The sequence below is a fragment of the Camelus dromedarius genome, chromosome 6 (genome assembly GCF_036321535.1).
Source record: "Camelus dromedarius isolate mCamDro1 chromosome 6, mCamDro1.pat, whole genome shotgun sequence".
Taxonomy (NCBI): Eukaryota; Metazoa; Chordata; class Mammalia; order Artiodactyla; family Camelidae; genus Camelus; species Camelus dromedarius.
Window position 1 is genome coordinate 44,443,060 of NC_087441.1, and position 27,968 is coordinate 44,471,027.

General features: G+C 35.9%; 1 protein-coding gene across 1 annotated transcript in view; it reads left to right on the forward strand.

Annotated features, from left to right (window-relative positions):
• The window catches only part of AK9 (adenylate kinase 9), a 97,006-nt gene that overhangs the window by 53,683 nt on the left and 15,355 nt on the right, over positions 1 to 27,968 (forward strand). The window contains exons 21-30 of the mRNA XM_064486789.1: positions 3,632 to 3,721; positions 4,185 to 4,385; positions 4,752 to 4,873; positions 8,444 to 8,656; positions 12,106 to 12,366; positions 13,319 to 13,443; positions 15,220 to 15,439; positions 16,617 to 16,685; positions 25,701 to 25,907; positions 26,271 to 26,489. Of these exons, the coding sequence (XP_064342859.1) occupies positions 3,632 to 3,721; positions 4,185 to 4,385; positions 4,752 to 4,873; positions 8,444 to 8,656; positions 12,106 to 12,366; positions 13,319 to 13,443; positions 15,220 to 15,439; positions 16,617 to 16,685; positions 25,701 to 25,907; positions 26,271 to 26,489 (1,727 nt within the window). The remainder of the gene's footprint in view (positions 1 to 3,631; positions 3,722 to 4,184; positions 4,386 to 4,751; positions 4,874 to 8,443; positions 8,657 to 12,105; positions 12,367 to 13,318; positions 13,444 to 15,219; positions 15,440 to 16,616; positions 16,686 to 25,700; positions 25,908 to 26,270; positions 26,490 to 27,968) is intronic.

Consider the following 27,968-nt stretch of genomic DNA (forward strand, 5'->3'; position numbering starts at 1 on the left):
TAATAAAATGGAAGCAGGCTTAAGAATAGAGAGATGTGCCCCAGAGCGCAGCCCGTTAGTCCAGATCACGTAGCTTGAAGTGCGGTAGGAAAGCCGAGTCTGCTCTGCCCTGGTGCTGCTGCTCGGGAGCAGGGCCTGCTGTGTGATTTGTGGGGCACAGTGTTCAAAAAGCAGGGAAAAAAGAGCCATTAAAGGCCTGAAAATACAAAGCTCTTTCTTTTCTTCCATGGTCTCTCTCTTAACATGTCATAGTACTTTTTATTTTCTATTTAAGGTCATTCTAAGCGAAAAACAATTGAAATTTTAGGTTCTTAGCATGAATTTTGCTGTTCATCTTTATGTTATGCAATGCCACTGTTAAATGCAGACATAAGAGCACGTAATTCATGTGCAGAATCACTGAAGCTGCACAATTTGTATTTTGCAGCTTGTACATGCATATGTATTTCATTCTTATCAGAAAACTAAGTCAGTCTCAGGCACAAAGCTAACTCAACTTCTTATTTCACTTCTTAATATACATGTTTTCTGCCAGCACTCTACTGTTAGCTTCCTAATGATTTAGGAAAGACTGAAAGGAAAAGGATCTCTGGGCTGCCCTCTTTTCCTTTCTTTCTACGTCATCACTTTCAGTCTAAGTGTTTAGCTAATACAAGAAAGTAACATGAGTAAGAAAGGGTGTGATGAGATTCCTTGGTCATTCACGTCTGTTTGATTGCCATCACCTTCATTATGCATCTGGAACAAGTTCTGGTTCAAAGGGAAACCATGGTCTCTCAGGTCTGTCAGCATCCTTCCCTCCCCAACCACTCAGTCACACTTACTCCCACATACTGTGGGTCCCCTGGAGTTCCATGCTCCTGTTGGGGAGTCAGAAACACTCATGAGAATGAGATGGCAAATAATGGCAGACACAGATAAGGCATCTCTCTGCTCACACATGTGCTCTATTATCCCTTTGGAGTCCCTCTGAATTTTGCTTACAAAACTCAATCCAAAGGTAAAATTATTTAAAATTTCAAAATGACAATCAAAGAGCATTAACTAAATACGAGGCCATTCTGAGTGAGAGATCCAGGGCAACAGCACAGGTTGTACACCTATGAAGCCAGCCTTTCTCAGAGGTCCAGTTTGGTGGGTTGGCAGGGCAGGAAGGCGTCTGTGAGCAACAAAAGTCGCTCTCAGGACTGGAGAGTGAGTTAAAGCAGATTTTTTATATCTCATGCTGAGGAACACATTTTTTCCTTTGGAGTTTGACTTCTACCTTGGTCCACAAGGTAATCATTATCTCTGTCAAGTGAGATGACTAAAGTCTCATTTCAATCCTGTTGTCACTCTAGCCTTCTTAGAATGGAATGATGTGTATTGCTTAGAATTGATATTTTAAAGGGCAATAACCTATGTATTTGGAGGCTGGTTAATCACTTAGCTCATTCCCAATTTTTTTCTCTTTATATACTGGTTAGGTATAAGCCAATTTACATGGAACTTGTAAAAACATGAACTTAGAGTAACCACTGGCTAAAATCACAGTGCTTCATTCCAGGCACTTCATGGACAATAGTCAGCTATTAAAAGGGATTGGGAAATTCATCCATTCCTTCAATGAATCTTTATTGAATTTCTTCTAAGTGCCAAGCAAAGCAACAGGCACTTGCCCTACATAATAGGGACTCAGCAGTGATCAAGACAGTTAAGGTCCCTACCCTCAAGGATCTGTCATCCTATCGGGTGAGAAACAAGGATAAACAAATAAATTGGATAATTTCAAATTGTGTTAAGTGCTGTGAAGAAAATCTATGAAGGCACTAAAGCAGTGCCTTGGATATAGTAGGTGTTCAATATATGTTTGTTGAATGAATGAGCAAGGTAGAGACCATGGGGGTGGTTTAGAAGAAACACCAAATTTAACAATAATAGACCTTGTTGTTGTTGTTGATGTTGTTGTTTTGTTGTTGACTTCTCCCTGAATGGAGCAGGTGGAGTAGGGTAACCAACAGGAAGGGTAAATAGAGTGTTTATAAGAACCATCCTTCTCCCCCAACACACACTCTACACACATACACCCCTTTCACTCAAACTTCTTGCCAGGCACTCTCAGATATAGACCTGAAGTTCAAGCTAATGTGCATCAACCTGGTTCAACTTACGATATTTAGTGCTATCTTATATGGCTCTTCTGGAATGAGGCTGGATCTTCTTCATCCCCAACTATTGTGTTCTCTGATTAAGCCAGAGAAGCTGAGACAGTTTAGAATTTTCTGTATATTCTTGGTGCTCTTGTCTTTCTTGTGGTTTATGCTTTTCTTTAGGTAATTGAGCACCTTATAATTATAATTAAACATGCTGCCACCGGGTCAGCCCTAGGCTTATCCCCTTCTGCTTCTTGCTTTCTTGAGTATTAGACGTTAAAGATTCTGTAGAAAGAGGACCCAACTCTTACTTTAACTAACTTAGAGGACAGTTTCCACAGTGTTTCAGAATGGCAGAATGGCTACATTTATATACATTAAATATGTATATATATGTTTGGTCTACACAAAAGTTGTGTCTCAGAACTAGGAGAGACTATGGGGTAAGAAGATAGATAATTAGTCCTTCCTTCCCTGACACTGTCTATGCTAGATCTATATGTGGAGCATGTCTTAAATCATCCAGGAAGACAGCTTTTGATCTATATCATCAACAGTGATGTTAGTTGAGATTCGCCTCAGTTTCACCATGTCTGCACCCACAGCTGGGACTTTGGTGTATCATCGCCTTCGTTGACACCTTATGATATATCTTCACAGGTATCTCAATAAGAAGTTAAAAGAACTGTCAGGCAGTCCTAGTCTGATGCCATGTGGACAGAAGTTTTAATAATATTTAACATTAATTATCAGTTAAAATCTTATGTACCAATTATTATTCTGGTCAATGTCCTTTTGTATATTTAAGAATATTCTTCATTTTCTGCCTTACACTATTAGGTATTTTTATGCCATGCTGAAGCCAAGCAATGGGCTTCTATGCCCACAGTGCAGAAAGCCGAACTCTGACAGTGGGTGTTTGCAGCAAAGTAAGAGTTTATTGCAGGGTGCCAAGCAAGGCAGTAGGAGACAAGCCTCGGGTCCACTCTAACTTGGTTTTTGAGTTAGGGATTTTTTAAGGGGAAGAACAAAGAAACTGGAGTTAGTCATCATCTTGTAACATTTCTTAATCATGGTTTTGGGAGGCAGGGTGCCTACTGCTTACAAGTCTCTAGTCTGGTGGTCCATGAGCTAGGAGTCTGTGAGCTTTTCTTGCCCTGGAGAAACAACCTGAATTTGTATAATGATGTTATCAACAACAGCAATTTTAGCCCTCTGACTCTGATTGATTAGTATTCAGAAAGCACAGAATTGAGGTCAGAGAGAATAAGGAAGGGGATGAAGTTTTGGGTAGAGAAGGTCAATAAACTCAGCAGGAGAACTCTGCTTTAGGGGGACTCAGTTTCAATACTTTACCTAACAAGAACTGTATTTTCAACTAGACATAGTCTATACAGTTTAAATCATTTTGAAATTTTCTTTGTGCCAAAACTATCATAAAGGAACAATGTTTTAAAATTCAAACACTAATTATTAGTTGTTGTTGTTGTTTTTTTAAGTATCTGAACCTGCTGAGGATATTACAGTTGGAACAGAAATTCCAAAAGGATCCAAAGAGGACCTGGCAACTCAAGAATTATTTGAAACAGGTTAGATTATAAAATAAAAGCAATAAGTGCATAAAAGTGCTCTTCATATTCTCATACAATTGTAGGCATAGTACCAACTTATTACTTATTTCTTACTATATTGTATGCCAGTTGATATGTGTTATTTAGCTTATTATATTAAAAATGTATCTAGCCAACTTACAATGCTGTTTTTCCATCAAATTTTATTTTATACATTTTATCAACAGTTAAAGTTGCTATGTGAAATTCATATTAATTATCCAAAGGATTTAGGTTTTATTTATGAGTAATAATTCATCTATAGCCAATACAAGGAAAAAAGAAGAGTTAAAATATGAATTAATGAATGTATATTATTACTTAGAACACTAAGTTTATTTCTTTTAAATGTTTTAAAAGTATTATAAATTATTTTGTCAATATGACTAAAGATATAATATTTGAAGGCCCTTTTATCTTTCCTTTAACCATTATTGAAAAGTTGTACTACCTGAGTTTCCAGAAGATGCTTATCCTGATGTTCCTGAAATGGAGCCAATTAAAGAGAAGATCACATTTTTCACCTTTGCCTGGAAACTGCTGGAAACAACAATCAATGACTCTTCTGCTCAAATTTTACACTTGGAGATTGCTGACAAAACTCCAGAGGAACTACTTCAAAAAGTGGTTGAGACTATGGAAAGTAAGGACAGTCTGTAAGCATAAGATTTATTGTCATGAGCAGGTAATATTATTAAAAATCTTGTGAAAGTTTAAAGCTTTTCTTGATGGTTTATGAAGAAAAACATTCAATATACCAAGGTGAATATTTAAAATATTTAACAACTCATAGCGCAATCTCTCATAGCTCAGAATAGCTGCAAGGCACTAACAGTGCTGGCCAAAGTGGCCAGCTGTCACTTAAAGAGTTTGTAAAGGCCTATTTGTATATACATTTAAGCTAAGAGATCAGTCATTACAATTGATTTTCCTAATCTTTGACTTCTGTAATATGCTAATACGCTTTTATCCTAAAAAAAAAAATCTTCCTCAATTTTTTTTTTAATAGAACCTTTTCAGTATGCTGGCTGGGAGTTAACTATGGAAGATTATGATGAAGAAACAGAAGATTATCAGGCCGAGGCTGACGCTGATGAGGAGCTAGAAGAGGAAGAAGAGGACGAGGAAGAGGTACACGTCTTTAGTTACTGCTCACTTACAGCGGTCGCATCACTGAAAGTGCACATATCCAGAGTGGTAACTGGCACTTTTAAACTCCAAGAAAATAACAGGGATCTTCAAGTTTATAAACATTTTCAACACACTTCACTTCCACCCAGCTTTACTTGACCCCTGAAATGCCAGGGCTACTTAGGCAGTATATTATAGCCATGAAAAAAGAAAAGGGAAATCTTTACATATTTTTTCCATGTAAAGGTATATAGGTATTAGAGGCAGAACTATTTTATAAATTTAACAAAAGTGATTGTTTTATGTAAAGTATAGCAGTGGCATCTTTGAGAGGCTGCTCGCATGGTAACAATGAATAGTTTTCTCAAACTGGAACAGCTCTACTTGTTGTTCCTAAAACTAAAACTAAAATTTGTTTTAGGCACCTATCTACTCCCTTGGCGACACGATTTTTGATAATCATTCTCGACTATGGCCTCCTAGTTCAGGCATCTATCAACAATAAGATAGGAAGTGATTCTTTTAATTTGGGGCTTTATCAATAAAACAAAATAATGTATTAAAGTTAAATATTCAGTTGTAGGTTTTAACTTATTGCTGCTTAACTTAAACCCAAATATATGTATGTCAAACAACAAATGTTATGCAGTATGGTTCTGATAACAGCTTCTGGTGCTTTATTGCTAAGGAACTGCTGGCACCTTCAGTCAGGGAGGCCAAAGAATGTGGGTTTTGTCCCACTTCTATTCAGATTCTGCAGTCATCTCTCTGCCATTCTTCTGTGTCCCACTCTGATCTGCAAGAGAAAAGGGTGGTGTCTTTCTTGTATCTGGAGACAATTCTCAGGCTATCTGTGATATACAAAACGTGTATTTTTAACTGTGATATCCATTGATAGTAGAGTCTTTTCCTTTCTAATTTACAACACAAATCAGTTTTACCTGCTTGATTAGCGTCCTAAGTCTGCATAACAAAGGACTATAAACAAGAAAGCTTAAAACAACACAAATTTATTCTCTCATGGTTCTTGAGGCCAGAATTCTGAAATCAAGGTTTTGACAGGATATAAAGATAGAGTATTCTCTTGTTCCTAGATCAAAATTTCTAAGGATGTGCTCCGATGACTCCTGGCAGCCATGTCTGCCTTATTTGGAAAAAGCAATTGGCAGATGTGATTAAGGATCTCAAGAGGGTATATCATCATTCGTTATCCAGGTGGTCCCTAAATCCAGTGACAGGTGTCCTTAGAAAAGAAGGAGAAGACACGGAAGAGAAGGCCATGTGTAGACAGAGAGGCAGAAACTGAAGTTAAGCAACCACAAGCCAAGGACTATCTGGAGCCACCAGAAGTTACAAGGTGATGAAGGCCTCTCCCCAGAGCCTTCAGAGGGAGCATGGCTCTGCCAACACCTTGTTTTCAGAATTCTGGCCTCAAGCAAACACTAATCAAAAAAGAAGAAGAAATGGCATTCTAAACATCAGTACAAGTAGAATACAAGGAAAAATACATTAAAACAACAACATAAAAAGATACTTCATGCTATCAGAGATAACCTAGCTGGGCACTAAAGTGGTACAGACAGATTATAATCAGTAAGAACTATTGCAATAGGGAAGGGTCCAGTGTGACCTGAACTCCCATTTAGACCGAGGCGAATGGACATTTTAAAGGGAGAATGAGGGAGTAGGGAGAGGGGCAAGAAGGTGCCCTGTTGAGTCAAGGAAATGAAAAATTGTAGAAGGTTAACTAGTGTAAATGCAATTAGGCCAGCTGTGTCAGCTTGCTGGCATTTACTCCCATTAGAGTCTGTCCTCCCACAGAGGCCCTGTGTTTAAGTGTCAGCTGGAATTGGCAGTAGATTTTTTTTTAGCAGTGTTGAACTATCTCAGGCAGACTTTTAAGGGGGAGTAGGATCATTTTAGGGATGTGGCCTTGAGCTGTTGAAAACTGTTACTGTTTAAGTCCTTTTTTCCCCCAGCTTTACTGAGATATAATTGACATATAACATTGTGTAAGTTTTTGTTATACAGCCTTCATTTTTATTTGCTGTCTGGCAACCATGCTTTAAGTGCACTTACTGAAAAACAAGAAAGACCAGAACAGTTAATTAAGCATTCAATTTAAGAACCTAGAAAAAAGGCACAAAATATACCAAAAGAAAGTAGAAAGAAGGAGATTAAAGGCAAAAATTAATGAGTAGGAAAACAAGACCAAATAAAAACAGGAGGTCTAATTGCAAAAAATGAAAAGTTGGTTCACTGGCGGAGGCGATAAAATACACAAACTTGTGTCAAGTAGAATCAGGTAAAAAGAAGAAGCGATAAACAACATTTGAAACAAATGAGTATATAATCAGATTCTTAAAAACGGGGTTTTTTTTTAATTATAAGAACTTTATACTAATAAATTTTAAAGTCAGGATGAAAAGGATTTTCAGAATATGGATTACTAAAATTTTCTTGGGACGAAAGATAAAAGCCAAGCAAACAAAAATAGTTGTGGAGAGCTACAGGACCTTTCTTATTACTTAGATAATTCCTATGTTATTTAAATCTTCCACGTCATGGAAAAAGATCAGTACTTTCCAGCTCATGTTGAAGCTTCCATAACCCTGATACAAAAACTGAACCAGAATAAAACAAGAAAAGTTGAGATTAATCTTTTTTTTTGTACCTTTATAGAAAGTTGTTTATTATATCTTGTTTGGGGGGAAAAAAGTGTGCATGTTGTAGAATAATCAGGTAAAGTATTATTCCATTGGTATTTTTTAAATATAATATATTTGTTCCTGAATGTATGTCTATTTTTAGATGTTGATATGTAGAATATACTTAGAAAAAGGGGTCTGGAAGGATACACACAAAACTATTGAGTGTTAATATAGTATTGGAAGGGAAAAGGTGAGAGGAGATTTTCACTCTTTATACATTGTGGTATGTTTTGAGTATTTTTACAATAGGCATGCATTGTATAACACAGAAAATTATTTTTTAATGTGCTTTGACTGCTTCAAATAAATTGCAAGAGTCCTTAAAGGACTTTACACACAGTTTCTTTATCTGTCACAAATGAAATACATTGCACGTTTCCAACTGAACAAAATATTTCCAAATTATTTAATTATATATCCACTGAGCAGGAAACAAAGCAAATCCTGAAGCATCTCCCATTTTATTTTCAATGGGTAAGAAGTTATGACCCTGACTCAGCTTTTACTTCTTGGAAATAATTTTATTTTACAAACTGGCCTCACAATGACCCTGCACCAGCACATCCTGGTGTTTTTCATCACACCTTTGTCAGTAGAGGGCTGGAGACACCTTCGTTCTCAGTGCTGCTTTATTTTCTTTATAAAATAAAGGTGCTTGAGATGTGAACTCAGAGGGATATGAGAAACTGGTTTTTTAATTAATTAAAATATATAAGAACTGGCCTTTTGTGGATAGTTTTAAAGGTGTATTGTTATGGATTAAATACTATTCAAGATGCATTATTTTTTTAATCCCTCTTTAGTGCTGCATGAAAACATTTTTTAATCGTGTTCTCCAAACTTTGAATAATATTTCTAGAATGAAGACAGAATTAAAGAGAAGAAAAGGCACTTGGGAGATACAAAGCATTTTTGTCCAGTGGCTCTCAAAGAAAACTTCATCCTACAACCAGGCAGCGTAGAAGAAGCAGCTAAATATCGAGAAAGGATCTACTACTTTTCAAGTCCTGAGGCTAAAGAAAAGTTTTTGGAGCAACCTGAGGTGTACGTGGCTCATGAAGAACCATTAAAGGTGAAAACAATATGCCCATCCTAACGATTGTTCCTGTGTACTTTTTAGGGACTTATTACCGACATCCATTATTTTACTCAATAGTGAAGTCCCCAATCTAATATAATAATGCTGTGGAAATAGCTAAGTTCCAAGAACAGCTTTTTGGAATAAAAACTAATTGCTCTATTTTGATTTCTTCAGTAATACCTTGTGTCAAACCAGTTGATATCTTTTTAGCTGAAGAAGAAAGACACAGCTGAATTTATTGCTTATAAATTTATTGAATTTATTTTATTGCTTAATCATTTTGAAGTACCATTATAACATCTAGTTCTTGTTAGACATTTTTCACACAGCATTTTTATATGTGATTTTGCCATTGTGGATATGAAATAGTACGTAGGAAATCTTTGGGCGTGTCATCCTTTGTTTCTCTTAATTATTTGATTAGTATAATTCCCTAGAATGGGATTATAAGATCAAAGTATATAAATTCCAATATATTATCACAACTTTCAATAATACCAATGCCTTATTAAACAGAACATATAGAACACAGTTTAAACTCCTGTGGATAATTTGGGCTATTTTCATGGACCTCAGTTTATATATGGTGCCCATGGAGACTATCGAAGTACACAAATGGTTGTTCCTCTTGCCCTGCTGGTGATGTGAGTCACTTAGGAATGTGGCCTTTTGTCTTCTTTTGGTGCTTTGCTTTCCTGTTAGTCTGTTTCACTGCTTGTGATCTATTGCCTTGTTTTACATGTATCCCTCTGGACAGGAGCCTGAAATCTTGATAGTGATTCCACTGTTTTTCTGCAGAGTATTATGTATCTACATCCCTTTACTTCATAACTACTTGAATACGCTCTGAATTCCATACAGCTCTAGATTGCTAGAGGTTTAACCTGTGGTTGAGTGAGGTGTTTACAGCAATTTCACCACTGAGGGATTTAAAATGTGACCCTAAGGTATGGTGTGAGATTGCGCCTACATAACTTCGTATCACTCTATTTTCATTATTCACTATTCTGCTTTTCATTAATTTCTTTTTCTCAAGGGATGCATCAATTGACTTTAATCTTATCACACGACCAATTTTTCTTATTGAATTATAATTGGCATACAATATTATACTAGTTTCAGGTGTACAACATAGTGGTTTGACATTTATGTATATTGTGAAACAGATCACCAAGATAAATCTAGTAACCCTCTGTCACCATATAAAGTTACTACAATATTGTTTCCTATCTTCCCTATGCTGTATGTTACATCACGCGACATATTTATTTTATGGCTAAAAGTTTGTACCTCTTAATCCCCTTTACCTATTTCTCCCATCTCCCCATCCCACATCCCCTCTGGCAACCACCAGTTTGTTCTCTGTGTCTATGAGTCTGTTTCTGTTTTGTTATGTTTATTTCCTTGTTTTGGTTTTTAGATTCCACATATAAGTGAAATAATACAATATTTGTCTGTCTCTGTCTGACTTATTTCCTTTAGCATGGACCCTCTAGGTCCATCATGTTGTCACAAGTGGCAAGATTTCATTCTTTTTATGGCTAATATTCCAGTGTGTGTATGTCTATATGTGTGTGTGTGTGTGTGTGTGTGTGTGTATGTTTGTACCACATCTTCTTTAACCATTCGTCTGTCAACAGACATTTAGGTTGCTTCCATATCTTATGTATTATAAATAATTCCGGGATGAACATAGTGGTAAATATATAATTTCTAATTAGTGTTTTCATTTTCTTCAGATAAAAACCCAGAAGGAGAATTGCTGGATCACAAGAAAGTTCTATTTTTAGTTTTCTGAGGAACCTCCATGCTGTTTTCCATAGTGGCTACACCAATTTACAGTCCCACCAACAGTGCATGAGGGTTCCCTTTTCTCCACATCCTCACCAATACTTGTTTCATGTCTTTTGAGTAATAATCATTCTGACAGGTGTAAGATGATAGCTCACTGTAGTTTCGATTTGCATTTCCATGATAATTAGTGATGTTGAGTATCTTTTCATTTCATGCCCAATATACCTAATGATGAAATTCAACTGACTATGGAATCAGTTCCACGGGAAGCACATAAACTGAGAGTGATGAAGGGTGCTCACCCGGAGAGGAATCCAGATATAATTAACAGAAGAGTGAATAAATGCTGAGTAGCAAAATCAACAAATGTTTACATCATGGTCTTCCTCTTGTTTTTGTGGGTTTTTCACACCCTTGGTTTGCTGAAACACATTTTCAACTAACTTTCTTCATATCTGAAAATGTCGTTATTTGATTCTTATATACGTTTGATAATTGGTATGGGCATAGAATTCTGGTTGAAAATTATTCACTTTCAGAATATTAAAGATACTGCTTTATTCTTGGTAGCATCCAGTGTCACTAGGCTGATTCCAATTTCTTGGTGGATTGCTTTATTTTTAAAATCTGAAAGCTCTTAAGAGCTTCTTTTCATTTTTTGTGTTCTTAAAATTGTCCAGGATCTTTTTTATTTATTGCACTTGACCCACAGTGCATGTTTAATCTGAAATCGTATGTTTTTCATGCTAGGAAATCTCAGGATTTCACAGTACTATTGAACTTTTTACTTAAGCAATTATAGTTTTAATCTCTAAGAGCTCTTTCTTTTCTCTGAGGTCTTTTTTCAAATATCCTCTTCTTTTGTGGACTTATCATCTTCTTAAATTTCTTTTTTTTTAATTTCCCTTTTCCCTGAATTACCTGACTCTTCTTTCTTCTGTGTTTTCTCTGATATTTTTTCCCTGCATCTTTAAACTGTTCTCTGAGTATTTTCTTCACAAGGACAGAAGGGGATGAGGCTGTCTGTGCTCCTTGCTTTCCTCCCCTGCTTGCCATCCATTACTGCCAGCCCCTTTGAGGCTCATTCACTCCAGTTGTATCACCACCTCCCCACTCCTCACATTCACCAAAGATTTAGCAGCTCTTTCATCCCAACTCTCATCATTGTGCTTGACAGTTTCAGCATCAATGGACAATTCACACATTGTCTGGATCTCTGTGGGGTCTCTGGTTTCAGGCTTTCCCATCTCCAGTACAGAGATTACAGGAATTAATGAAGGAGTGTCTAATGTTCCATTATCAATGGACTTTTTGTTTGGTAGGGAGGTTTTGTTGTCGTTGTTTTTATCATGCTAAGAAAGTGTCTTTCCATTCTTCCTTAATTAGAACTTTCTTGAAAAGCAAAACTAATTTTATTTTATTTAATGCCTTTTGGCACTTAATATCAAGATGATCTCTCTCTGAGGACCATGGTTGATGCAATGAGTCATGTTAATTGATATACTAAATCGAAACATCCTTGGTTTGTGAAGTGATAATTCAGCCTTTGGGAGGGCAGTTAATAGTCCTTAGTTTTCCTAAATTACTCAAAGTTCCCTTTTCTTCCCTCTGTCCCATTTACCCCTGACCCCACTCACCTGTGGCAGGCTCCTCCATTAAGAATATGCCTTCTAGGCCCCCGTGGCTCTGGCAAAACTGTCTGTGGAAGACATCTGGCAGAAAAATTTGGCATTTTTCACATTCAGTTTGAACAATTTCTTCAAGAAAAACTAATGCTCAAAACTGAAAAGAAAATTGGACCTGAATATGAGGACGATTCTGAGGAAGAACAATTTGCAAAACAAGAACTTGAAGAACTTGCAATTCAGGCCAATGTTACAATTGAAGAAGAAAATATGAAGAAGTTGGTAAGAATATTAATACTCTCTTTGCAGATAATTGTGCTTACTGGTATTACTTTGGGGGAGTAGAATATAAGCAGTATAAAACTCTACAAAGTTTCCAAAAAGAAGAAAAAATTAGCCCATAGAAGTCATTTAAGAGTCATCCTCTCCATATGTTGACTACAGATCTTATGATCATATAGAATATAAAATACTGGGTTTTCCATGACTCTAATAAAAATTGGAAAAGCTTTCCCTGACAAAACTATTGTATGGCATTTATTTGGGACTATGTTATTGAATATGTCTGACCTAGACTGTAAGATTTTCCATTATTGTATTCTCTGTTTTCTATCAAATATCATAAAAATCTGCCCCAGCACCAATGGAGATCCTAAAATATTCATTTCTAATGATGCCTCATAAAAAATTTTGTATGTATCTCTTCAGTGGTTTCTATCTGGGGGTGTGAAAAGAAAGTATCTAATTGTAACTCACTTTTAAACTATTTCTGATATACCTTGACCCTTTTCTTCTCAAATGATCCCCTGTAAATGGATGCAGGTACAGATTGTTTTCCAGATGACTGCTTGCCTGGCCTATCCTTTAGTCAGGATCTAGATTGAATAATTATAAGATAGATGATAAAAATCAATTAAGCCTTATAGGTGTGTGATATAGAGTGAACAAGGTTTTAGCAAAAAGTGATGAGCCAGATAATCCTGAGACCTTGTATGAAAACCAGTCATGCTAATTACTAGTAATTCCTCTTAGCTATAGTAGATATAATTTAATAGTTAAAACCATATTAAATATTAGTTTAAAGAAAAGAGCTCAGATTTTAAAAGGTTTACAAGCAACCATATAAAAACTGACTGAGGAAAACGAATCTTTTCCTAATCAACTATGTAACATAATATTCTTTGTTGATACAGAGTTTAAAGTTTTTGTTTTGTTTTCTGCTTTTTGTTTGTAGCCTCATGAAGTACAATTTACAGAAGAAGAAGAAGCAATCAGATTAAATCTAACAGAAAATGAGCCATTGCCTCCTGAAATTCTTGAAGGAATACTTTCTGAGTGGTGGTTTAAGGAACCAATACGGTATCTTATTTGTTATAGGCTTGTACATTTATTGACTTTTATTTGCTTTATTCTTAAAAGTTAAAATGTAACCCAACATAAACTTAAGAATTTTCTCCCTTACTCTCAGGTAAACTGGTGATTCTATACATTAAAAATATCTAAGGAACTATTTTAAAAATCCTGATGCCAGGGGCCCCACCCCAAAACAATTGAATCAAAATTTTTAGAGGTATGAGGTTGGGAGCTGGGCATTGGTGTTCTTCAGAGTTCCCCAGGTGATTGTAATGTGTGATTGTGGTTAAGGACCCATATTCTAAAGCTCATGGTGTACCAGACTCCTTTCCTTGTAGCCTTTTAACAATTACAGCGAAGACCATTGTCAACTTTAAGAAAAACGCACAACCTGAGAATTGTGAGTTTAAGTTTTATTTAGGGTCTTACTGAGGACTATAGCCTGGGAGACAGCTCTGAAGAACTGCTCCAAAGAGGTAGCAGTAGAGCCAGTATATATATGAATTTTTTTGTCTAGGGAATACTGCAGTCAAGCATACATCTTGGGAAAAGATTACTGCTAATCACAAAGAACAGCTATCTCAAGTTAATGATTTTAGTGCTTTTCTGTGTATAAGAAGAAGCAAGAATCTGGGGTCATTGAAATTCTTCCTGAGATATGCATCTAACTATCTAGAGGCTCATTTATCCAAAACACAGAGTGCGTCTCTATAGAAAAGGACACATATCTTACAGCCAAAATATGTAAATTTTTCCCACTTAATAAGAAAGAAAATCATATTTCTAAATGCCAGTTAAGAGCCAAAATTGTCAAACGTTTATGAAAGTCCTATTTATATGAAGAAAACATATTTAAATATAAATAGTTAAAGGGGGAGGTTATAGTTTAAGTGGTAATAAGTATGCTTAGCATGCACAAGGTCCTGGGTTCAATCCCCAGTACCTCCTCTAAAAGTAAGTAAATAAATATACCTAATTACTTCCCTCCCTCCTAAAAATAAGTAAAATAAAAATAAGTTAAAAAAATATAAATATATAAATAGTTAAAACAAACCAAGTTTTCGATAAATGGATAAACTCTCATTCAAAAAGGGACCAATATTGACTATCAACTAAACCAAGCCAAATTCTCAAAGCCTGATTTTTTAAAAAATACTCCCTAATGAAAATGTGTTAACATTCCAAGTTATTTTCATGATTCTTAAAGTTTCATCATACTTGGGCAAGTTTTTGAATATGATCGTCTTACACATATGAGCCAAGAAAACATTAATAATTGTCACTGGTTACAAAGGGAGCCAGGGAAGAGGATATGAATTGTCTCATGAAAAAAACATCATTAGAAGAAAAATGGCTAAAAGGTAAGGATTCTCAGTAGAAGGAGGGGCCAGCCAAGTAAACTCGTTGCATAAAGGGTGACACATTCCCTAGGCTGGGCACTCATCCCAAGCAGAGAACTTATTTTCTCCTGCCCTATGATCTTCTCACAACTTTTAGTAAGCTTCTAATTAATAGTCATTATCTATAAACTGATTAACTGCAATTTTATACTGTAAACATAAGTATAAAATGTTATCATTTTAATCTAATTTCATACATTTGGGAGAAGAAACACCATGTTTACACAAGTAGAAATTTAAAAGAAATTAAAGATACTGCAGAAAACTTTTTAAACTATTCATTGGACTCCCTTATAAAGTTGAGATTTATCAATACTATTTTCATTTTTAAATCAATATTTATAATATAATATTTTAAGTAAATTATAAAATTTTCACCTAGTTCCACAGGTTTTATTTTAGATGGTTTCCCACGATATCCTGATGAGGTCGAGTTTCTGGGGGAACATGGATTTTTCCCAGATGCTGCTGTTTTTATACAAGTTGATGATCGAGATATTTCTGATCGCCTCCTTCCTACCCAAATTGGAAAGTGGAAAGTGAAACAACAGAGGAAACTAGAAAGGAAAAAGCTCATCAAAGAAATGAAGGCAAAAATCAAGGTAGGGTTTGAGAAGAAAATGAAAGAATATACATATTGCAGTGCTCAGGACAGTGATGGCATCTGGCAGACATGCAATAAGTAATTAAACTTCACTGACCACTACTTATTCGAGTGAAAGGACTAAAGGTAAAGCAAACTCAGAATATGTGTATGTTTTATTGTGCATACTTTGCATTTCTTAGTGGTATATACAGTGGTTTTTGTGTATGTCATGAAAACTCCAAGGAGACTGGCTTTTCATAACTCTACAGTTAAAGCACCTATGGTAAAACTCTAGTTTAAAGAGGAAATAATAAGAGTTTTTGTAACTCTCATCCTCTGAAAAGCTACAGGATCTCTCTGGGGCTCATTAACTAAACTAATTTGATTCCACTCAGTTTTATAATTCTATCTACAAGTGTATCTTGAATGTCTATCTACAAGTGTATCTTGAATGTCTATCTACAAGTGTATCTTGAATGTCAACAAAACATAAATTATCTGGAATGTATACTCAGCAGAGCCCTGCTGGCCTAGACCAAAGCCCCCAGGGCATATCTTTAAGGCACCTCTCTGATCTCCCAGTATTTAAAGGGACTTCAGTTTTGAGAGTCTGAGCCAATGAGCTCCAAAACCCAAAGGGTGCTGATTAGTTTTTATGCAAGCTTTAAGGTCGCATCAGACAACCCATTCATAGCATTAGATTTAGAGGCCCCTAGAAATACTAGTGGATTACCCACACACTGTGTCTGTGAATGTATCCAAAGTACATATGCTTTCCTTACATGTATATGTGTTTTAGGTTATTTTAGACAATTACATTTTAATCATACAATAAAAGATTATCAAACACTTTCAGTTAAAAGCCTCCAAGTATTTCCCTATTTTTTCCATGTGCAAAATCCACTTCCCCATCAAAAGCAAACAAATAAGTAATACATTTTGAAAAGGAATTCTAAAATTTGTAGAAAAAGTGACTGATCCCAAGTGCTATTGATCATTTGGGAAGGAAATAGCTGACCAAGTGGTCCAGAAGTACAGAGATGTAAGTAACATAATTCCCGCCATCACCTGCTTTTCTGGAAAGTACACAGCCCTTCTGCCCAAACGTTATTCCCACATTGGGGAAAAAATATTAATACATAGAAATAATCTTATCATTATCCATTAACATTTTTAATCTCTTTCTTTGACAGGAAAATATGATTTCTAAAAGAAGGGCTGAACTTATAATAGAGAGAGAGAAGAAAAGGAAAGGGGGGGAGGTAAGTAAATAAAACTGCTTTTAAAAAAAGCAGGACACGCACATATATAACATATATATTTTGCATATATATAAAATCTCAATAATATAAAATAAAAATATGCGTTGAAGTCTTGAAGGAAATATAGAGTTTATGCACAAGTACTGAGATTATGTACCATTTTTATTTTCTTTACACTTTTTGGTGTTCTATTACTATTTACAATGAGCTTTTATTATTTTTATAATCAGAAAAGTGAACATTTTTAAAGGAAAGACCATTAAGGATGTTTCAGTAATCTAATACAAAATATAATAATACTACATTAAATTGTGCTTCTTGTGGATTTCCATTTGTGCTTTTCACACTTCAGCCCATGCCACAGGGTGATGGTCTGGGAGCTTGGGAGTGAGGTCTGGACAGAGAATCTATGAAGTTGTGCTGAAACTGAAATATAGATTTCCTCAAGATAAAGAATGGAATGGGGCAGAGCCTATGGACACTCAGAGTCATGTACTGTGCAGGATGCTTAGTACTGTTTCCCCTATCCATCTGCTGATTTTTTTTTTTAAGGTAAACCTTGAAGATCATGAATTTTATTTTGTTTAAAAGAGCTAGTCCCAAATTGACCTAGCTGACACAAATGCTATAGCCAAGCAATTCAGAAGTGCTGAAGTTAAAGAGGAGAGGGAGTTCTATAAGGGACCTGAGGGTCATGCTTATAGTCATCTTACCAGTGACCGTGTAACCAAGGCAAAAGATAGGATAGCCCCTGTCTTCTTCCATTTCCTTCTGGCTTAAGGACCCTTGTAGTGTCTTTTCAAGGCTGAACCTCTTGTAATCTGATTTCGATCTGCATAAAAATGTTCAACAAAGGGAAGGAGAAAAGAGAAATAATGGAAAATATGACTTGCTACATGTGCAACCGTGTATCATCCTCCTGATATGGTTATGATGGACTTATAAACAGAGGACTGTTAGTAAAATGCAACTGTAACTGTGGGTCAAAACATTGCAGAAGAAGAATTGGAATAATTGTTTCTTTGTCTAAAGTATTTACAACCAAAAATAAATCTAAAACCATTAGGCTGAGAAAGTCATGGCACCATGTACAGATCAAAATCCTCCTTTTTATTATTTGCCTTGATCTTCATTCACCCATTCAGTCAGCCCAATCAGCATACCTTGACTGAGTACTCACTGCGTGCCTGACACTATTTCAGACACTGGAGAGTCAGTCGTGAACAAAATTGACAGAAGTCTCTGGCCTCATTCTCATGCTCATTCCCTGAATAAACATGTTCTGAAAGTCTAGTCTGTTCAAGGCATCATGCTAATGTTCAGAATCAAAAAGACAGACATCTTAACCTGGGATCAAGCACAGTTAACTCCCTTTAGCCCTTGGGAGTCCCTCGTGGTCCCCTTAAGAATCACTTCAAATGTCTCAGCAACATATTTTTAAGAGTCCAGACTTTAGGGTTAACCAGACCCAAACTGGTATCCTCCCTCTTACTCGGAGCTCTTTTGACTTTGTTCACTGCTGGCCCCCAGTGCCTAACATAGTGCTGACACATGACAGGCCCTCAGCTTACATTTGTTTTGTTGCTGCTGTATAACATTGAGCAAGTTGTTTAACCTCTCTGAGCCCAGTTTTCTTTTCATTATAAAATGGGAAGAGTAATAATACTTAGTTCCCTAATTAGTAATACTTTAATTTCCCTTTGCTGGTCTTCAGTTAAATCTTTTTCTTAAGAAATAGTCTTTAGGATAAGTTAACATTTTTTTCTTTAATTTTTTCTTCCACTTTTATTGAGCTATAACTGAAGTACAGCACTAAGTTTAAGGTGTACAATATGATTGCACTTACACACATCATGAAATGATTCTCACAGTAAGTTTAGTGAACTTCCATCATCCCATATAGATGCAAAAATTAGAGAACTAGAAAAGCGTTTTTTTTTTTCTTGTGATGAAAACTCTCAGGATCTACTCTCTTAACAACTTTCGTATATAACATACAGCAGTGTTAGCTACATTTATCATGTTGTATGTGATAAATATATTCTTAGTTTATAATTTTTCATTTGTTAAAATGGTAGGATTTCTTATTATTTTTATTCAAATATTCAATATTCTATCTTATAAATAAGATTTTATGAGTTAGCTCTCCTGAGACTTAATTTTTTATAAAATTGGCTGTGTATCTGACACAATTAATTTGTGCAAACTGACTTTTAGAAGATAATCCCTGAGATTTCTTATAAAATTTTGTGAGATTAAAACTGTGTATTGGCTTTTTTTAAAGCTTTTTTGATAAGAATTTTTTAAGATATGTCCTGCTACCACCTCAGACAAAGAAAGACTAAAACAAAACGTAGCATCACAAGGATCACTTAGTGTGATTGTTGTTATCAGTTAATGTGACACCCTGAGTTGAATCCATCCTGACTCCACATAGACCTTGGAGCTTGCTTTCATGCAGATAACCAGTGGTCTTCTCATCATTTGCCTCTTTGTACAGGATATGCAGCTCCTTGACTCACTCACCTTTTTACCACCAGTTGGGGAACCATATGCAGATAAAGCCCTTCCCAGGTTTGTCTTCTCTGCCTTAACAAAAATCATTGCCTTTACTGTCTCATTTTTTAGCAAGACAACAACACTTTTAACACCAGAAATCACTTCAAAGTCTGAAGGCGACTGCTTCCATTAATTTCATAGGAATATGTCGCCATCATGTGGAATTTAATCTCCAAATGTGACTGAAGAATATTCTATAAGCCAACCCTTCGTATAGATTCGCACTGTATGCCTCCCAACTCCTCAGAGGCCTTGCTTCCACTCTAACTCCTTGCTCCAGAATCTCTGCTCTTGGCCTGTACACTGGCTCCTTCTCTGGCACCTGGGTCCCTTCTACCAAGTGTAGGGTAGCCACAGGCAGAACACCATGAAGAGCCAGGACAGGAACCAGGGGTACAAGTAAGCAAAACTGTGGGAGACTGTACCCAGGTGAATAGTTAAGGAGATACATACCCTAAGTACTGAGGAGAAGCCAAAGTCAGGTTCGCTGAGGCTGATGAGGTTCAGGATCAAGCACCAGGCCAAGAGAAGGCAGAGTGTATAGGCCCAAAAGTCTGTGTGCAGAGGGCACTTTGGTATGGAACAGAAAGCAAAAGTGTGAGTAGGTATACAGGTTGGAGATTGAGTTTCAAGGCACTGAAAATAAAGTAGTTCAGAATGGTGTGTCAAAATCTAGAGTTAGAAGGCAACCTCATCCCCTGGTGTAATAAAGGAATCTAGAGTCTGAATCTAGTGCATCTGTATTGGGAAGAGCCTTGAAATTCTGAGGTCTTTTACTTCTTCTTCCATTTCTTCATGTCTTCCTCTCTCATTTCCTCCCTAATTGTAAGCATTGTGACTATAATCTCCATCACTATCCTGGTTAACCTTCTATCCCAGTGTAGCCTTCCTCCTCCCTTCCCCTACTGATAGAGAGTTACGAGACAGCTTACCCAAGATCAAGTCCTAGTTCTCTGAGACCGTGAATTTTATTTGCTTTCTGTTTGTCCTCTGTTTTCTGTTTCTCCTTCCAGCCTTCTCTATGATTACTTCAATATATTTTAGAAGTCTGTTTAAATTTTCTGTTGGCTTTTCAGTTATACCTCTAGGCATTCTTTTTTAGTGATTGCTCTCAAATTACATATACACCTTTAGCTTTTCACAGTCTACTTAGAGTCAATATTATTCCATGTAATACTGTGGAAGCCTTGTGACTCTACAAGTCCATTTATACCCACCCCATTCTGCTAATGTCCTTTGTGCTCCACTTGTCATTTGTTTCACAACAGCCAAATACGTTCTAAACTCCACAAGAAAAAGTTCTAGTTTTTGTTTTAAATAGTCATATGTATTTTAAATAAATTCAAAGGAAAAATAAATCCTTTCTTTCAGGTATACAGATATTTACCACTTCTGGTGTTCTTCATGCCTCCCTCTGGTTTGAATGAAACCAGAGGGATGGGAACAAAGTAGTCATCTGAATTGTTTTCCTGTATTGTTTTTCTCTGGATGCTTTCAAGCTTTTCTGCATAGTTTTGCTTTTTAGTAGTTTGATTATGATATACCCACATGTCATTTTCTTCATATTTATATGGTTTGGGGTGTTCACTAAGCTTCTTTAATCTCTAAATATATGTCCTTCACTAAATTTGGGAAGACTTTGGACATTATTTCTTCAGATATTTTTTTCTGCCCCATTTGCTCTCTGTCTTCTTCTGAAAACCAGTTATACAGAGGTTAGATCTTTCACTATTGTTCCACATGTCCTGGAGCTGTTAATGTTTTCAATCTTTTTTCTCTCTCTTCTTTAAGTTGGATAATTTCTGTTGATCTATCTTCAAATTCACTGATTCTTCCCTCTGTCATTTCCATTCTACAATTAAGCCTGTCCAATTTTTTTTTATTTCAAATACTGTAATTTTTAGTTCTAAATTTTCAATTTGGTTTGTTTTTTTATATTTTTTATTTCCCTCTGGAGATTTCCTACATTTTAGCTTGTTTTTCTTTTCCTCATTGATTATAGTGATAGTAACTGCTTTAAAGTTCTTGATTGGTGACTCTAACACCTGGACTTGGTATTTAATGATTATCTTTTCTTATGAGAATGGGTCATATTTCATGATCCTTTATATTTTTATAATCTTGGATTATATCCTAGAACTGTGAATGTTATGTTGTAGGGATTCTGGATTCTGTTATATACCTTCAAAGAGGGCTGGGCTGATGTTTTTGTTTTAGCAGACAATTAACTTGGTAAGACTAAACCTGGAGGCTGTCATGCCTACAATGGGTGGCAGTTCAGCTTATACTGTTCTCAAACAGCCCATATGTGCAGAATTCAGCAATTGTCCAGAGACTTGGATAATCTTTGCCAACTGAGTTTGGCGTTTCTTCTCTGGCTCTCTCAGCTCTGGAGTTTACCCTTACTCTCCAGTGCCCTCTGATTGTGGTTCCTTCCCCTGCTTCCCCCAGCTAGAAAGACAGAGAGCTTTCTATCAGAGTTTTTGTCACCCGAGGTCACCACCACCCTCCGAGCATGCACAAAATAAGAGAACTGACCCTAAGCCCATTGCTTCCTCCAAATTTTGACTGTTCTATAAAATTTGTACATGGTTTATAGTCATTATCTGCTAGAGGTTAAATGAACTTATTCCTTCATACTAGAAGCAGGTGTCTGAGACCATGAAGTTTAGAACATGTATCTCCTAGCAAGGACTGAAAGATGGTAGATGTAGGGGAAAAACAGCATTTTTTCCAGAAGACCAAAATGTCATTTATAGAAAAATAAAGCCTTTTTCCCTAAAAAGAATTAACCTGTGGGTCTTTCAGATGGTCTGCTCTGAAGATTTTTAAGATATTAATCTTTAAAAAAAATTCAACATTGTACTGAAGGAACTAGCCCCAGCAGTGTGATAAGAAAAAGAACAGCATACATGTTGAAAAGTAAGAACAGAATGTATTATTTGCATATAATTTGATTATCTAGAAAGTCCAAGAGGGTCAATTGCATAAAAGTCATTTAAGGTTATTTCCATGAGCTCCTCATGTAACAGTGACACTTGTGCCCGTGAAGGAAAAAGGTAAATAATTTTTAAAGTAATTAAATAATATGTCTAGAAAATGGTAGGTGCCACAGAATGTCAGTTGGTGCCCTTCATCATTGAGGGCAAGATCCAGCCTGCCTGCTCTTCTCATCCTCACATCTTAAATGAAAGCATGATATAGCCTGTCCTGCTCACATACCCAGAGCTTACAGTTGTTCTGAATTAATCAACTTAGTCCTTAAAAATGAATAGACAACGAAGGATTACCATGCACTTAAGGGAAATTATCAATACAAGAATAACCAAGGTGAACAAATAGAATAATTGACTCTAAAACAAATAGACAATACACAAAATATTATTAAACATTTTTTTAAAGTTCCCATTTACCTCAGAAAATTCAAGAGCTTGTATCTATAAAACAAAAACAGGATGCTATGAAAAACCAGAGAACAAAAAGCAGTTCATAGAAACTATAATAAAGAAAATATAGCATTTAAATTAACTAAAAGTTCAATTAAAAAATTAGAAGAAAAAGCTAAAGAGTTTCTCAAATGTAGAATAAAAATACAAGAGATAGGGGAGTGGGTATAGCTCAGGCTTTCAGTGGGCAGAGCACATGCTTAGCATGCACAAGTTCCCGAGTTCAATCACCAGTACCTCCATTTTAAAAAATGCAAGAAAAAAAATGCAAGAGATAGACAATATGAAAGAAAAAACTAGGGGTATGTGGAGTCAATCCAGTATGGTTAACATCCAATATGCATTCCAAAAAAAAAAAAAAAGTGAAAAAGAAAATAAACATGAAAAAATAAATCTACAAAGGAATGTGGATAAGATTTGCATCAGATTTCAAACCAGCAATACTGGGTGATAAAAGACAAAGGCAGTGCCTTCAAAATTCTGAGTGAAAATGATTTTCAACCTAGAATTCTATATCTACGCAAACAATTTATAATGTGTAAGAATGGAGTGGAAATATTTTCAGATATTTAAGGTCTTAGAAAATTAGGCTTTCATATATTCTTTCTGAAAAAAGTAGATAATTGATATGGTAAATAATCTTTTCCACCTACAATATAAAACAAACAAACAAATATGGGGGTAGGGGCTGGACAAGAAAAATCATTATCTGAATATGGGGCAAATTAAAATATGGCATGATTTTAAATAATGGGAAAAAATAGTGTTTGACCTTGATATTTGAAACAGTCTCCTTAGAATGGCACATGTTTTCTGATACAGAGTTGCTTCCTTCTGTCACTATCTTTGGCTGTAGTGAATAAAGATTATGTAATTAAATATAACAGGTGCTATTTATTGGATTTCATTTTCAGAATCAAATACTGTTTGCTTTTAATTTTCACAATCAATTTCTACATGAAGCACCAAATAATTAACTACAGTTACAAGACAGAAATGTGACTGTAGTAATTTTGAAGACAAAAATTTAGGAACTAAAGAGAGGGAAAAATGAAAGAAAGAGTAAGGACATTTTCTTGAATTGTGGAGAATCAAAACATACATCTAAAAATGAGAACTCAATAAATACAGATTTGGGGGTAGGATTTAAAGTTATAGGCACTCCAGGCAGAATTAAGAATTAAAAATATGACTAAAACTGAGGTATAGGCAGAAGAAAAAGAGTAATGTTAAGTCAGCCAAATTTCTCATTATCACTAGCAGGAAAGAGAAACCAAACAGCACAAGGGTCAAAAGTAGCGATCTTTTACTATTTATTTTGTTACTTACTAAACTGGTTTCTATAGAATAACAACAAAACAAAACAAAAAAACCTGCATTTTTTAAATGCAAGAATTGCTAAATAAAAAATCATGAGATGCATGTTCTGATATGGAAAGAAATTTAAATATATCACAAAATTATTTTTCAGCAAGTTTTAGAAAAAGAATGATTTCATTTAAGTATAAAATAATATTAATTGTGTGTGTGTATGTGTGTGTGTGTCCAAAAGGATCCTAATCAAATTGTTAACCAAAACTATTTCCAGGGAAGAAAGTAGAAATAGAGATGTAAGTGTAAAGGGAGACTTTTTTTTTACCCTATATGATGTATAATTTGATCTTTATAGCAAAAATGAATTTCCTTTTAAATGTATATAGTTTAAGTTTTTTAAATTAACAAACAAGTTGGAAGAGCTATTAGCTAGAGCTGGAGAGGTGAGCGCAAGTTCACCCGAAACTAAGATGTCCCCAGCTTGTAGTGTGGACTCATCCTCTCATACTTCCAGTGATCCTTAGAAAATCAAATCTCAGGATAAAAAGTTGTCAAAATACAAGAAAAAAGAAAAAGTAGTAAGTGGTCTCAAAATTCAAATTAAAAAGATCTGAGAAATCTCAGATTTGTCTCATCGCCAAACTCCTTTTGGGGAGAGAGGAGCCTAAGCACAGAGCAGGGAAGGGCCCTTATCCTCTCATCTTCCCCCGGCACCTACAAGTCCAAATCCAGCTGCAAGTGCCTTCTAAAGGAGCCAGGGTTTAATCAGTTAGAAAGATTAGGAAATAGCGAGCTAATCACAAGACTGCAGGCAAGAGATAACGAGAAGGCAAACAGTAGAGTGGGACTGAAAAGGAGGAGGGGGTCTTAAGGACTATTTAGGACTCCCATCCTTGGAAACTGGGTGTGCAATAATGGAGAGCAAGGAGTCAAAGTAACTCCCAGGTTTCCGACTGGAAGGCAGTGCTGCAACTGGGAGGAGTACTTCAGGGCGACCAGTGCAGGAGGATCAATACGATAGGGCTCAGATTTGTGCAGAGCCTGTGCAGTACCACCTAGTATCAGTATCATGTCATGGTCTTTAATAATCATTTATGTATATTCTTGTTTCCTCAGATAAGCTGTAACCTCCTAAGGGGCGTGTACTGTTCTATTAGTACAGTGCTTCATACAAAATGACAATAATAGCTTTAAAAGCATAATGGGAATAATAGCTATCATTTGCATGCTTACCATGTGCCAGGCAGTTTCCTAAGGGCTTTGCATGTATCAGCTTATTTAATGCTGCCAACAACCATGTGTGGGAGGTACTTTCCTTATTCCTATTTTGCAGATGAGGAAACTGATCTTGTCCAGGCTAATACAGCTAGTGAGTGTCTTATACTCTCTCCTCTGCATTAAATATTGTTATTGAAGACCACCAAAAACATATCACATTCTGAAAACAACAGCATTAAATATTAGCAGTTAGTATCTCGTCTGTGTATTTCTTTATGGTATCACTTTGGTGTCTGAGTCTTGAAGGCATTAAATTTCTGGGTGCTGGATATTTAAAACTTCACTGTGTCAGTAGTTGAATGTTGCATGCCATACTAACGAATATCCACTTGCTCCAAAACACCCCAGATAATTCGTTAGCCTTGTCATTTGCTCCATCTTCTATATGTGTAGTAAAAGGGAGTATTTTCTTCCTTAGACAGTTAGAGAAGATGAAGATATTAGTGAGGAAGATCCTGAAGAAGACACAGATGATATTGAGAACATCCTCGAAGACGAGTTTCCAAAAGATGAGGAAGTGATGAGTGAGGAAGATGAAGAGCAGGAGATTGATGCACTTGAACGCCTGAGAAGTGAACTGCGAGAAAAATTTGAAGCAGACATGAGTAATTTACAAATAATACAGGTTATTACTTTTTATTTTTCATGACTTGGAAAATAACACTTGAGAATGAAACAAAAGCAATTTGGTGTATGCCTTGATCTCTTTTTAACATTTCAAAAGAATTGTATACATGTTTTTAGGGCTGTGTTGCCTTTCATCAGCACCGCTTACAATTATAGAAAAACAGTTAATAAATCAAGGGCAGCAGGGAAGCCATAGAAGGTCAAAGGCTTTAGCTGCCAACACCCAGCCACTTGGAAGCTAACAAATATTTGTTCTCTAGACTGAAGTGGTTAAGCCACCAGCAATGTCTATGTACCATGGCTGAATACTACCAGCTTCCTTCCCACTAAAAATATTTCCTCTTATGATTTCTCTCATCAGGAAGAATTTGAAAAGTTTTTGGTACCAGTAATGCTCATTAATGGAGCTCGGAAAATCCACATTGTACAATATATGTTGAATACAAAACTGAAACCACTGGTGGAGAATCGTGCGAGCATTTTTGAGAAATGTTATCCAATATCATCACGCCTTGCCCAGAAAATGCTTAGCTTTACCTACAAGTATATAAGCTCATTTGGCTACTGGGACCCTGTAAAGGTAGTGTCAGCAAATGCATCTGAAAAGCCATGCTCTTTTATTTCTCTTTTTAAAAATATGTTTAAAAAGAAGGCAGTGGATAATTTCAAAAAATTGTAAACATTGTACAGTATTCTTAATTAGCTGTAAAAATATGTGTGGTTGTTTTGCCTTTCTGAAGTAGGAAAAAATTAGTCAAAGGGTTTAATTTCTTTCGTCTATTTCTGTAGAGATAATCCAATTCCAACTTGGTTTTGACTCTGTAGCAGAAGATGATAGTAGAAATATTTCTCAAACTAGACATCTACAGAGCTGAGCTCTGGCACTAATTTGCTATCTAATTCTAGGCAAGTCATTTAGACTCATTCTGTTTCTTCACCTTTAAAATGGGAGAACAGTGCTATCAGGCCACTGTGATCAAATACAAGGGTGTAAAGTCCTCTGAAAAGTGTGAGATACCATACAAAATGTGCCCTTAATGTTCATCACAAACTTATTTCTAAGTACTGTATTTTTATGCAGGGTGAGCAAATACATTTAATGCAATTGGAATTCAATAACTTCAAATGTGGGATGGCTTTCAACAAATTTAAAAAAGAACATGCCATCCACTGTTCCAGTCCCTGGGAATAGAGCAGTGAAGCAAAGAGACTATGTTCCTTTTATCATGGGTCCTATATTCTAGTTGAGTTGGGGAGAGAGGATAGGCAATAAATAAGTAAATGAACAAGTAGGTTCTTGTCAGGTTGTATTAAGTGCTTTAAAGACAATAAACATAATAGTGAACTGCCCTCTTGACCAGTGTACCTTCTTATTCCCATCAATGATGTAGCACAGTGGAGAAGACCATGGCCTCTGGAGCCAGACTGCCTGAGTTCAAAACCACTGCTTACCAGCTGAGTGGCCTTGGACAAATTACTTAACCTCTCTGAGCTATTCCCATTTGCTCAATGGGAATAAGAATAGCCCCTACCTCATAGTATTGTTACAATGATTGAATGAGTTAATTGCTGTAAAGTATTTGTGTTGCAAGCAAGTGCTTGGTTTTTTATAAGCACTCAATTAATATGTTGTTTTTATTAACATGTATTACTATTATTGGTCACTGATAAAAATATTTTGGAAGAAGGGATCCAAAATGAACCATGTGTACATTACCTGAAATATCCTTCTTGGTTGATTTGACACAATTTCAATTCCGCTTACTTGTGTTAACTTCTTTATCTTAACCATTAAGGATGTCAAGAGAAGCCTTTTCAAATAGAGAAACACTGTAACAGTTCCCACCATAGAGAATCAGATAGAGTTAAGCATGTATTAGGATCACCTAGAAAGCTTCTGAAAAATAGTTACGCCCTACCCTTCTTTTTGAGATGGGCAAGAAAGGAAAAGAAGCAGGCAAAGTCAGAACTCTATTTAAGGACCCGTGTCCAAACATAATAAGGATTGTACACAGATGTCTTGTGGAGAAATGAGTGTATGGTCATAGGAAGGGTTTAA